General features: G+C 41.0%; 1 protein-coding gene across 6 annotated transcripts in view; it reads left to right on the forward strand.

Annotated features, from left to right (window-relative positions):
* The window catches only part of ACTR3B (actin related protein 3B), a 127,118-nt gene that overhangs the window by 14,906 nt on the left and 98,155 nt on the right, over positions 1-14,057 (forward strand). For 4 of the 6 annotated variants that reach the window (XM_077995200.1, XM_028845060.2, XM_077995202.1 and 1 more), the window contains 1 exon segment: positions 9,727-9,782. The exons of the other annotated variants lie outside the window; for them this stretch is intronic. In XM_077995200.1, the coding sequence (XP_077851326.1) occupies positions 9,727-9,782 (56 nt within the window). 6 annotated transcript variants of the gene reach the window in all.

A 14,057-nucleotide genomic window follows, 5' to 3' on the forward strand; every position in this document is an offset into this window, starting at 1 on the left:
GATCAGGAGATCGAGACCATCCTGGCTAACACAGTGAAACCCCGTCTCTACTAAAGTACAAAAAAAATTAGCCGGGCGAGGTGGCGGGCGCCTGTACTCCCAGCTACTTGGGAGGCTGAGGCAGGAGAATGGCGTGAACCTGGGAGGTGGGGCTTGCAGTGAGCTGAGATCCGGCCACTGCACTCCAGCCTGGGCAACAGAGCCAGACTCCATCTCAAAAAAAAAAAAAAAAAAAGAATCTAGGGTGTATGTTGGGCTGGTTCTCACCTCTTGCCACTGCTGGCTTTCTTGTATCTCTAAAGTCAGGTACGATGGGTCCTCAGCTTTCCAGGACCAAAGCCTTGCTGTTGTCACCTTTTCTTTTCTCCACATCCTCAAGGTTTAATATTGTTTTAAATTTATTTTTCTTTTGAGACGGAGTTTTGCTCGTTGCCCAGGCTGGAATGCAATGGCATGATCTCAACTCACTGCAGCCTCCGCCTCCTGGGTTCAAGCGATTCTCCTGTCTCAGCCTCCAGAGTAGCTGGGATTACAGGCATGCACCATCATGCCTGACTGGTTTTGTATTTTTAGTACAGATGGGCTTTCTCCCTGTTGGCCAGCCTGGTCTCGAACTCCCGACCTCAGGTGATCCACCCGCCTTGGCCTCCCAAAGTGTTGGGATTACAGGCGTGAGCCGCTGCGCCTGGCCTCAATTTTTTTTTTTTTTTAATTTTTAAAATAATCGCTAAAAATTGTTTTTGCCTTGGTTTTAGTGGGGCTTTGGGTAAGAGTGAAATTAGATAATATGTTTTGTCCATCATTTAAACAGTTAAAACACTTTTAAAACACTTTAACTGGAAGTCAGAGTTTACCTTATAATAATGTTCAGAATCCACAGAAGGGCAGTATGCTTTATGATCTTGTATATACGAATAACATAGAGAAAAAAAATAAAAGTACTCAGAAGGAGGAATAGAAAATTTAAGCACAGGCAAAGATACTGGATTTGGATAAAACATTTAAGTTTCAACTTTATATATTGAATTCTTCGTTCTATAGAGACTATGCTTTTCTATGCAACAACCCAAGGAACATTAAAAAAATAGGTCACGTAATTTACATTGCACAATATGGAGATTGTGCGTTGTTTTAAAACTATTGTTAGGATCTGGGAACAATTTTACTTTGACCAAAACCATATTTAAACTGTGAAAAATCTTAGGAGGGAGTAGAGCTATTCTGATTGAAGTTTGGGGTTTGAGACTGGACCTCACCAGGGGTCTCAATCAAAAGAACTTATCACAGGACACAGTTTGAGAACACTAGCCAGGCGTGGTGTCGCGCACCTATAGTCTCGGCCACTCAGAACGTTGAGGCAGATGATTGCTTGAGGCCAGGAGGTCACGAGGTCAGGGCTGCAACGAGCCATGATTGCACCACTGCACTCCAGCCTGGGTGACAGAGGGAGACCCTGTCTCAAAAAAAAAAAAAGATGTAAAACACCGTTTTTTTTTTTTTTTTTTTTTTTGAGACGGAGTCTCGCTGTGTCTCCCAGGCTGGAGTGCAGTGGCGTGATCTCGGCTCACTGCAAGCTCCGCCTCCCGGGTTCACGCCATTCTCCTGCCTCAGCCTCCCGTTTTAAGATGTAACAGTTCTACTTTCAAACACAAATTAATTGACCTTAGGGTCGTTACCTTCTGCTTAAGACACATGTTTGGAAGAGGAGTTTCAATTATATATATATATGTTGAGTCAACAATAGGTTTATTCTCCTGACTTTGTAGAACTGAAAAGTCTACATATTACTGCTGTTGAAAGATAGGAGCATCTAACAAGTAAAGTGAACGAGTCTTTGTGCAAGGACTGTTTAAAATGTTTGGGGCAGGCTGGGCGTGGTGGCTCAGCCTGTAATCCCAGCACTTTGGGAGGCTGAGGCGGGTGGATCACCTGAGGTCGAGAGTTCAAGACCGCCTGACCAACATGGAGAAACCCTGTCTCTACTAAAAGTACAAAATAAGCTGGGCATGGTGGCACATGCCTGTAGTCCCAGCTACTTGGGAGGCTGAGGCAGGAGAATTGCTTGAACCCAGGAGGCGGAGGTTGTGGTGAGCTGAGATCGTACCATTGCACTCCAACCTGGGTAACAAGAGTGAAACTCTGTCTCAAAAAAAAAAAATAAAAAAAAAAGTTTGGGGCAAATAATGATGTATCTACAGAGAGAAGCATTGGAAAGATACACAGGAATAGAAGGTGGATAGAAGGCAGAAATGGGGTAGAGTAAGACTTCTTTTTTTTTTTTTTTTTTTTTTTGAGATGGAGTCTCGCTCTGTCGCCCAGGCTGGAGTGCAGTGGCCGGATCTCAGCTCACTGCAAGCTCCGCCTCCCGGGTTCACGCCATTCTCCTGCCTCAGCCTCCCGAGTAGCTGGGACTACAGGCACCCGCCACCTCGCCCGGCTAGTTTTTTTTTTTTTTTTTTTGTATTTTTTAGTAGAGACGGGGTTTCACCGTGTTAGCCAGGATGGTCTCGATCTCCTGACCTCATGATCCGCCCATCTCGGCCTCCCAAAGTGCTGGGATTACAGGCTTGAGCCACCGCGCCCGGCCGAGTAAGACTTCTTAAGGGATACCTTTTTATGTTGCTTTGAATTTTGAGCTATAACATATTCTTTGTTTAAAAGGCAGAGGTGTAATTATTGGTAGTGCTTTATGCAGCTGTTGACTGGGTCTGCTTCCATGGCTTCCTCTTCTGTCTTTCCTGATTTCTGTATGAGAAAAGGTCTCAGAAAAGTTAAGGGACCCGTGGAAGGTGGGATGAGTTTGAGAACATGGCTGGCAACCTGTAAGTATAGTTTATGTGTTTTTGAGAGTAGTGCCTACCTCCATCATGCTAGCTTTTGGAAGGAGTGTTAAAAAAACCAAGGGCTTTTAATGTAAAGGTGATGGTCTTAAATGCTTATATACATGTGTTTGGGAAAATTGATTAGTGTAGTTCTTCCCATTTGGGATAAAATATATATGTGGAAGAGAAACGATATGAAATTTTAGCATATAGAGGGACTTTCAATGTAGAAACAGGAAGGAAATTATTCAGGAAAATAATTGGTAGATTTGATCACCTAGACTGTTTAAATATTTATATTTCAGAAAATGTAGAGCAAGGTAAACAACAAGTGGGGAAAAATTAGCAATGTTTGTGAGCAAGCACAAATATCCTCAGTATATAAGCATTCACACAAATTGATAAGAAGCACTAAAACTCCAGTGGAAAAGTAATCTAAGGAGAATTCATGAGAGAAATAGAGATCACTAGTATACAGAAAAATAACATTCAGTAGTAAGTAAATAAATCACTGCACGATGAAATCCTACTTCTTTTGAATTAGGAAATATTATCCAAAAATGGCAACATTTAACACTGAGGTAGGGATTATTACGCACATTTTAGAGATGGAGAAACCAAGGAATGAACGGATTAATTTACTTGCCTGAAATCACATAGTGGGTGCTGGGATTTGAACCTAGCATTGTGGCCCTATTAAGCTGGCCTCACATTATAAATATATAATATTTTCAAGCACTTTCAAGCTATATTATACATCTGTTTATGGCAGTAACTATACATCTTCATTTTTGATGGTTGTATAGAATATTATTGAATGGATGTAATATAATTTAATATATCCTCTATTTTGAGTGTTTCCAGGTTCTGGTGTTTGTTTTGCTATTATATTGCTTCCCCGAACATTTTTTTTGTGTGTCTATCTTTGCATACATGTAGAAATACTTAATGTTAGGTAAGTTCCTAGAAAGGCGCTATTTGGCTAATAGGGTGGGTATATGCATTAAATTTTTTGATAGCTAGTGCGATCTTTTATAATGGCTCTTTAACCCTTTACTATCACCTGTGTATAATTTACCACCACCTTCAGTATTGGCACCAGTTTTGAGTGGCTTTGCATTAAATTTGTAGGTAGATTTAGTAATATTCAATATTTTTACAAATATTGACTCTTCCTCATCCTGAACTGAAAATTGACCAGAAAAATATAAAAAAAGAAAGGACTCTTCCTATGTAAGATTAAGGTATGTCTCTATTTGTCTGCTTGTATATAGAGAGTTTATTTAAAGAGCAATGTTATTTTTAAGGGTAGGAGTAATAGCTTATTCATGTAGTTATGTAGTGTATTCTTAAGGGTAATATTCTGTTGCTGTTGCCATTCTGAGTGGGATGTTTTCATCCATTATATGTTCTTATTGTTAGAGAAGTTGTTGATTTTTGTCTCTTCATTTAGTAACTGGTCATCTTTTTGAATTTTTTTATTGCTTTTAGTTTTTCATTTAATTTCCTTAGTTATTCCAGGTATACAGTTATCATCTATAGGGAATGAAATTTGGCGGGCACGGTGGCTCACGCCTGTAATCCCAGCACTTTGGGAGGCCGAGGTGGATTGCCTGAGGCCAGGAGTTCAAGACCAGCCTGGCCAACATGGTGAAACCCCGTTTTTACTAAAAATACAAAAATTAGCTGGGCATGGTGGTGCATGCCTATAGTCCCAGCTACTCGGGAGGCTGAGGCAGGAGAATCACTCACACCTGGGAGGTAGAGGTTGCAGTGAGCCGAGATTGTGCCACTGCACTCCAGCCTGGGTGACAGAGCAAGACTCCGTCTCAAAAAAAAAAAAAAAAAAAAAAAAAAATTTTAATCTCCTCCTTCTTCCCAGAATCTTTTCCTTTACTCTGTTCTTTTTGATTTGTAATATCTAGTTCTTCCTAAACAGTATAAAATCAGAATAATGATAGTAGATCTCCTTGGCTTAATTCTGGCTTCAATAAGGATTCTTAAGTGTTTCATTTTATTTTGGTTTGAGATTTTTTTTTCCCCATCATCTCTTCCTAAGGAATCTTTCCCTTTTTAGCTTAAGTTTTTTACTTTCTTTACTTTCCTAGATTGAGCCTAGATTTTTTTTTTTTTTTTTTTACTACTTCTGTTTTTTTTTTTTTTTGAGCTAGAGTCTCACTCTGTTGCCCAGGTTGGAGTGCAGTGGCGTCAGGGCTCAAGCGATTCTTGTGCGTCAGCCTCCTGAGTAGTTGGGACTACAGGCACGTGCTACCATGCCCAGCTAATTTTTTGTATTTTAGTATTGAGATAAGGTTTTACTATGTTGCCCAGGGTGGTCTTGAACTCCTGAGCTCAGGTGATCCAGCGCCTCACCCTCCCAAAGTGCTGGGATTACAGGCGTAAGCCACCACGTCCGGCCTATTTTCACTACTTCTTAATTGCATAGTTTGAATTGAAAAGCATTTCCTACATTTTTTTTCATAGAGTACCTACACACACACATGTTTTAAATAATAAGATAAAATTGCTGCATTTGGTAGCTGGGCTCTGTGGCTCACACCTATAATCCTAGCACTTTGGGAGGCCAAGGTGGGAGAATCCCTTGAGCCTAAGAGTTTGAGACCAATCTGGGTAACACAGGAAGACCCCTCTCTACAAAAAATAAAAAAAACTTACCTGAGTGTGATGACATGTGCCTGTGGTCCCAGCTACTTGGGAGACTGAAGTGGGAGGATCACTTGAGCCCAGGAGGTTGAGGCTGCAGTGACCTGTGATCACACCACTGTACTCCAGTCTGGGTGACAGTGAGACTGTGTCTCCAAAAAAAAAAAAAAGACATATGGGTTCTTTCTTCTGAACTTCTGACCAGTATTAAACTTCAGTATTATAGATACATCTTGCTAAATGTGGGTGGAAGGAGGTTTTGGTAGAATGTGACAGTGAGGTTGGGGAGCTTGCATTATATAAAAATGCTAAAGGTGACTTCATGTGGTATAGTTGAGGTCAGTGAGTTCTAAGCTGGTTGACCATCAGAACCATGCGGGTGAGGGAGGGGTATTAAGAACACAGATGCCCAGCCTTCTCTGGAGATTCCCATTTACTGAATCTCGCACAGCCCCTGGGAATCTGTTCAGGAGTTCCCCAGGTGATCTGGTCAGCCACATGTGGCTTATTGTTTCTCGATGCCTACGAAGATCTTAAACTTGCCTTCCAGGTAAGGTAAGCCGTGATACAACCGGAAAACTCAATCTGAAGTCCTGTATCGGATAGGTAAACATTCTGAGGAACACTTTGAGGACCTGGGCCATGTCCACCCGCCTCCCCATCCTCAGTCTGAGTGCGGCTCAGTGATTAGTACAGTGCCTGCTACATTGTTTCTAGCTAGTAAATTGGTTGAAATAGGGAAGTTTCTTTTTTTGGTAAATGGTGTCTTGAGCACTTGCCATATTTAAGAATTGTGTTTTGCTGTTGCTTTTTTGGTCCTGCTCTTCATGGCGTTGAACTGTGATGTTATCATGGGACAGGCCAGTCTAGCATTGAATTTTCCTGGGAAAGAATTTGAGGATGCGTACTTTTTAGATGACATCTGCTGAATTATATTTAATAGATTGTCATTGAAGTTTGGGATGGATGAGGCTGTGTTGGTGCAGATTTTATTAAAATTTTAAATTTGAATGTCTCTTAAATTTTGTTTGATGTTTGTTACGTTATGATTATTCAAAGTAACAAAACTTCAAGTGTATTTGATACTATTAATGTATAAGGAATAGTCCAGGAAAATGGAAAGATATTACATTAGGATAAAATGATCTGAATAATTTGTGCTTTTGCCAGTGTTTTTAAAAATAACTTCAGTTCTGCTAGGAGGGTAAGGATCTTATAGTAAGTTGTTAGCACATGAGAATATTAGGGCCAGGCGTGGTGGCTCACGCCTGTAATGCCAGCACTTTGGGAGGCCGAGGCAGGTGAATCACAAGGTCAGGAGTTTGAGACCAGCCTGGCCAACATGGTGAAACCCCATCTCTACTAAAAACACAAAAATTAGCCAGGCATGGTGGCAGGTGCCTGTAATTCCAGCTGCTCAGGAGGCTGAGGCAGGAGAATCGCTTGAAACAGGAAGGCGGAGGTTGCAGTGAGCCAAGATCACACCACCACACTCCAGCCTGGGCAAAAGAGCAAAACTCCGTCTCAAAAAAAAAAAAAAAAAATAATTATTTTCCTCAGTCATGAAAATCATCATTGGCTTAATGTCATTGATACTTAAGGTACCCGTGTGACTCTGACACAGAGGCCTCCTTCCAAGATGATACTGTCTAAAAGAACGATGTGGCTCCAGAATCTGAATGTTCCAGCAGCTGCTTAGTTGAATTTTAGAGCTGTGGGCCTAACAGCGCTCAAGTCTGTTTTTGTAGTCTGACATTTTCCTGCTGTGGGCCGTAGTTACGATTTCAGGGTATAAAACTTTGGGATGGAAATGAGGCATAGTTGTTGAAGGCCTATCAGGTATCTACTAGATCTACCATTTGTTTCATACATTTCACTCTCACCACTATACAAATTAAACTGTCCATGGTGTGCAGTGGAAAGAATGAATGCTTCACTTGGGACCCAGAATACATTGCTTGTTTTTTTCAACTTTTCAGATTTTTTTTCTTTTTTTTTGAGACAGGGTCTCACTGTCACCCAGGCTAGAGAGCAGTGGTGCAGTCATAGTTCACTGCAACCTCGAACTCCTGGGCTTAAGGGGTCCTCTTGCCTCAGTCTATTATCCCCATTTTACAGTAACTGACATACAGATAGGTAAAGTAACTTGCCCGAACATACATATTTGGCAAATAGTGGGGCTGGGATTTGAAGTCAGTATGGTGCCAAAGTGCAAAATATGAAGATGATATAACAGCCTCAAACTTAGCACCTAATTTTAATAAATGTTAACATTTTACCATATTAGTTTCAGTGTTTTTTTTTTTTTTTTCTTTTTCTGAAACCCATTACACATAGGCCACTGCTTCTGCTTAAGTAGGAAATTGTAGGAGATGTGATTTTTTTCTGGTTCCATCAGATTCTTTTTCTGACTTTCAGCATCCTTCTTGCAAATATTGGTCCTTCCCCTAGCAGTCTGACGATGATTACCTTTTTTATAACTGGTGAGAATACATTGCGCAGTTATTTCTGGAGTATTTGCCATGTGCCAGGCACTGTGCTGGGGGTGTAGATATAACTATGAGAAAGGACCCTGTTCTGGGCAGCGTGTGGAACTCACAGTCTAACAGTGTGGGAAGTTGGATTTATTTAAGCATAAGGTGCATCATTTTGTAGGAAGGAGCTGATGTAGCTTGTTAAAGACACAGATTTGATGATTTTAGTGATTTCTGGTCTGCTTGTTGGATTCTGTAGGCATCTTTAGCCTTGGGTTAGTAATTCACTTATTTGTATGTATTTTCTGGAATATAATTCCAGATGTTAAAATTGGGAAGGATCTGGAATTCTAAAGGTCAGGCTCTGTTGCCTCCATTCTGGGTTGGCTCTCGGTTGGCTCTGAACTCCACCTTGTAGGTGGAACCCTGGAGTGGAGTTGTTGTGGGTCCACTTGGCCTCGTGCTCTGTTTGCAGCTCTTGAGTTGTGGAACTGGAGAGGGCTTCACATGGTCTTACCTCCAGAAGCTCCTTGTAGGGCCTCAGGAGTCTCAGGACTTGGCATTGCCCTGGCTCCTGTGGCTTGAAGACCTCAGATCCTGTGGAAGTTCAGCAGTCATATGTGATTTGAGGGGAACTGACTTTTTTTTTTTTTTTGGTCTCTTATCCATTCACTGTGTGTTCAAAAATAGTAAAATTAGCATATGGTAAAATATATTTAAAAATTGTAAAATTAATTTATTAGAATTTGGAAGTATTACCAGATCAAAAATTTAATATCAAGCATCTTGAAATAATTTTTAAGTAGAATGAATGAATAAAGTTAGTTTCAACACTGCCAGTATTAGCTAACATTATTACAGAATGACGGCTTGGTTGTCCAGACGTTACTGTTAATTAGAGTAATCCTAATAAGAAGGGAAGTGCTGATGAGTCTTCTCAATTTACTTACCGCTTTTCAACTTTATTTCCAGCAGATGGTTCTGAGTGGTGTTTTTTTTTTTCACCACCCCCCCTTTTATATTTAGGAGATTAGCAAATGCTTTTGGAACAGATAGTAGTATTTTGGCATTTGTTTTAGTTAAGACTTTTGGAATCTATCATGCAGTGTCTTGACAGAAAATGGGCTCCTTCTGAAATGAGATGATAAGGAGATGCTCCTGTCAGATGATTCTCAGGAGACGGCAGTAGCTGTTTCTTAGACATATGCCATGACATTTTAAGAAAATTATATAATCATTTTCTAACCGCCGCCCCCCACCCCGCAAAGTTCAGGAAGTTTGTATGAAAGTTCTAGGAAGTAAGTATACTTCTTAGAGAGCTAGCGTTGGAATTAGCCTGCATATGTAGATTGGAGTTCTTTTTCTGCAGTTCACTAGTGTGGGCAGTTTAATCAACTTCTCAGTACCTCCCTTTTCTCATTTGCAAAACAGGGATAATTTCTACTTTCTTCACAGGGTTTCTGTAAAGATAGAGTGTAAAAGCACTTTTAAAGTTATTAGGGATGCATAAATGTAATTTATATGTTAGTATATATGTCTTTTTTTTTCTACTAGAAACAAGCAGAATATTTTAAGTTTTTGCAAAACTGCTTTCTTTGAAATTAGTGTTTGATTCTCAGTAATCACAAGTTTTTTCTTTTTTAATTTCAAGGAGTATTCTGAGGCTTGATATTTTAGGACTTGGAGAGCTTATAATGAAATACATTAATCCAATATAGACGAGAGTATTATTATCTAAACATGTGTTGATGACTTTGTGCTTTTAGGTATACCAAGCTTGGCTACGCAGGCAACACTGAGCCCCAGTTCATTATTCCTTCATGTAAGTAAAGCTCTATCCTTGGGTTTATAAAGGTTTGTGTTTCTCAGAATTGTTCTAAGTGTTCTGATTCTGTTTTTCAAGGCATATTAATGTACTTATGTACTTACCATCTTCTTTTAGAAGACCGTTCTGGTTACCCACAACTTTCTAGTCCTTTTGTTCCATTCTGATAAAGCCCTTGTCACTGTCATTGGAATCTCAGCTTGGGTGGTCAGCAGGTCCGTTTATTCAGTTATAAATGCCTGAACTGCCTAGAAAAAGTGTATCTGGTCGTTAAGGTTAATTTGTAATTTTAAGTACATACAATCTGTTAGCTTAGTAACTTAATGGACTGAATATCTCCTGTACTACACTATTCACGCTATTGAAAGATTTTTTTTTTTTTTGGTGGAAATGATAGGCCTGGTGACTGTTTTTACTGTGTTCAGTAGTGTTCTATTTTTGTTTAAGTTTTAATCAGTAGAGAATAAGTTTAACAGAAGTGTCCTTGCAGTTTGGCGTGGGGCGTTCTACTCACTCACTATTTCCTGTAGGAGTCTTCCCAAGGTTAGTCAGTTGTTAAAGGATGGGATTCTCGGCTGGGCATGGTGGCTCACGCCTGTAATCCTGGCACTTTGGGAGGCTGAGGCGGGTGGATCACCTGAGGTCAGGAGTTCGAAACCAGCCTGGCCAACATGGTGGAACCCCGTCTCTACCCAAAATACAAAAATTAGCTGGGTGTGGTGGCGGGCACCTGTAATCCCAGCTACTCGGGAGGCTGAGGCGGAGAATCACTTGAACCCGGTGGGTGGAGGTTGCAGTGAGCCGGAATTGTGCCACTGCACTCCAGCCTGGGTGACAAGAGTGAAACTCCGTCTCAAAAAAAAAAAAAAAAAAGGATAGAATTCTCTGGAACTAACTATATTTCAGGTTATTATTTGGAAACAGTTTGCTGAAGAGTAGGATGTATTCATCAAGCGTAAGTGAAATTCTGTTTTCTACATGTAGCTCTCATAAGATAAGTTGTGATTTTAGAAATCGTAAGTTTTTAGGGGGCTATGATGTTGTAATAAGAGGCTTTGTGAAGAGTGAGGAACTTGGAGAGGGAAAAAACAGCTGGAGAGAAGGTGCTTGATTCGTATTTATTCAGGGGAGGGCTAAAGCGGTGTTTGGTGAATGTGGATATTCACATCATTAGAAAGTGGACTCCAGATTCTTTGGGAACATTTAAGTAACCTCATTCCAGTTCCTTGCTTGCTGAAAAACTGGCCATGAATGTGATTTTCTAGATGTAAACGTGCTGCCGTGAATGGGTTATCGTGATGACAGGCGTGATTGGTCTGCTGTGTCCTCATTTTGAATTCGTAAATGAGTGTCTTAGTGTGCTTGGGCTGCCATAACAAAATACTAAAGACCGGGGAAATTAATGTTACCATAGTCTGGAGGTTGGAAGTCCAAGATCAAGGTGCTGTCAGGGTTGGTTTCCGGTGAGGCCTCTCTCCACAGCCTGCAGAGGGCCGCCTTCTTTCTCTCTGTGTCATCCCATGGTCTCATCTCCGTGTCAGTGTGTGGGGTTGCTGGGGACCTCGCTCGTGTCTCTCTCTCTTCTAATAAGGCCACCACTCTTATTGATGGGGACCCCACATTTACCCTAACCGCCTCCCTAAAAGTTTCATCTCCAAATGCAGTCACATTGAGGGTTAGGGCTTCAGCATAGTGAATTCTGTGGGGACATGGTTCAGTCCATGACAATTGGTATTCTGTAGGATGAATCAGTCTTTTGTGAATTTCATTAATGTGAATGCCCCAGAACCCGATCATTCCATGCTGAGTTGATAAATTGAACTTCCTGACTTTTCAAAGCAGAAGATTAGATTTTAACCTTGTTAAGTGCAACAGCTATAAAAGGCTGACCTTGCACCTTTTGCTTTAATGTGTTGCCATTTAAAGCTGTCGGTAGCATTCAGTTGGCTGCCCCATTTAACCTGTCGTCATTAATAGAGACGGGAAGCGAAGACAGTTATTATCAGGATTTCATTCACTGTCAAAAAGCAGGAGAGCTCTCAGACTGCGGCTGTCAGAACCTTAGCAGTTGCAGAAGCTGGGAGGATAATACAAATGTCAAAGAGGTGGGAGTAAAAGAACAGTTACTTTGTTGGGCTGAGTTTGTTGTGAGAGATGGAGGCCCCAGGAGTCAAGGTTAGAAGATGTTCGGGCAGAAGTGAGGATACTGAGATGTGGAAGTGAGGGCCTGGGTCACTGTGGACAGTTAGCCTGCTGCATGTCTTGGGACTGGGAGTGGAACCGTTTTGTGCAAGTGTGTGGATGTGTGGTACGTGCTGGAGCAAGACTTTCTCTGCTGGGCACGGAGGGGAGGCACTGTGGGGATGTGGAGAAGCAGGGGTGCTGTGGGATGGTGGGGAGAGCGCCAGGAGGTGGAGATGACCTGTGGAGAAGGGCCGGGTGGCGAGGGACTTGCAAGTGTCCTCTTAAGGAATTCTGTTTTTGTTTTGCATACTAGGTATTTTCAGACTGTTTTTGAGGCTTCTCTCTGGGGCCTGGCCCACTGGACTAGAGAATCCTCAAGCCCTATCCTTGCCTCCAGGGGCATCTCTGCTTGTGTCTGGTTTGTTGAAGCTTCTGTGCAGAATTTGCTTGGTTGCTTGAAGAAAGTTTTTTCCTACTTTTTTTGTTAAGTTGTTGGAGGTATCGGTGGTCCTGCCACAGCTTCAGGCAGAGAATGTGTGGTGTAGAAAGAGGCTGGAGGAGGAGCAGCGAGGGGCTAAGAGAAAGGGCACACATTTTGGAAATTCGATATGGGAAGAGTTCAGGTGTGAGGAAGTTTAAGAACCAGGGAAGAGAGTTAGGCTGCAGATAGAAAGTATAACAACGGGCGCCGTGGGTCATGCCTGTAATCCTAACACTTTGGGAGGCCAAGGTGGGCGAATCACCTGAGGTCAGGGATTCGAGACCAGCCTGGCCAAAATGGCGACACTCCATCTGTACTAAAAATACAAAAATTAACTCTGCATGGTGGCGGGTGCCTGTAACCCCAACTACTCGGGAGGCTGAGGCAGGAGACTCGCTTGAACCCGGGAGGTGGAGGTTGCAGTGAGCCGAGATTGAGCCACTGCACTCTAGCCTTGGGGGACAGGGTGAGGCTGTGTCTCAAAAAACAAAAACAAAAACAAAAACAAAAACCACACACACACACACACACACGCACACACTCCATGCCATGGACTCACCACCGAGGATGAACACATCAGCATTACTGCATATTTCATCTCTGTATCAGAGTAAATGAATAAATAATACATTATAGGTCGAGTATCAGCCCCTTCTTCTTTCCCTCTTTCTTATAGGTCGAGTATCAGCCCCCTCCTCTTTCCCTCTTTCCTCTGGTGGATATTTTCTGATTGTATTTCTATTCAATTTTTATCTGTATATAACATATACAAATACACATTGTTTTGTGAGTTCAAACGTTTCCAAAATGGTATCACACTGTAACTAACTTTCTCCGTGGTCTTTAAAAAGAAAAACTCTCAATATTATGTTTTTATCATGTATCAGTTCTGATACATACAGATGTACATCAGAGTTCTAACGTGAATATACAACAATTTTTTTCCTTTTGGGTATTTTTCACATTTCTCTGTTATATAAAATGGTGCGGTAAAAATCTCCTTATGCATATCTGCTAGTTTCCTGAGAGGAAAGAATCAGAAATTGAATTGTTTTGTCACAGAGTGTACACCCCTTCATCCTTAGGCAACAGCTTATTAGGGATTGCCACGTTGCTCCTCCAGGAGGCTGTCCTGATGTATATCCCATCGGCAGTGTGTGAGAGTTTCTGCTTCATTCATACATCTTTGATAATTGATATTGTTTGACTTACATTTTGGTCAGTCTAATGAATGTAAAACGATGGCTCATTCAAAAAATTTCTGTTTCTCAGATTACTGGTAAGGTTCAGCACCTTTCATTGCCTGTTCATATCTTTGCCCATTTTTCTCTTGCATTTTAAAATGGAATTACAGGAACTCTTTGTAGAGGTTAAATATGAACTTTTTGCAGACACTTTTTTATTCTAGGACATTTTAAAAAATTATCTTTTATCATCTGGAAATTTAAAATTTTGATATAGTAATACTTTTCAGTCTTTTTCTTTTATAAATTGTTTCTATTTAAAAAATGCATTTGTACTCCAAAGTCATAAAGACTTTCTATATTTTTTCTAAGAAAATTTTAAGTTAACTTCTGAGTATGGTGTGAAGGAGATAGGTAATTTAG

This window comes from Macaca mulatta, chromosome 3 (genome assembly GCF_049350105.2).
Source record: "Macaca mulatta isolate MMU2019108-1 chromosome 3, T2T-MMU8v2.0, whole genome shotgun sequence".
NCBI classification, from domain to species: domain Eukaryota; kingdom Metazoa; phylum Chordata; class Mammalia; order Primates; family Cercopithecidae; genus Macaca; species Macaca mulatta.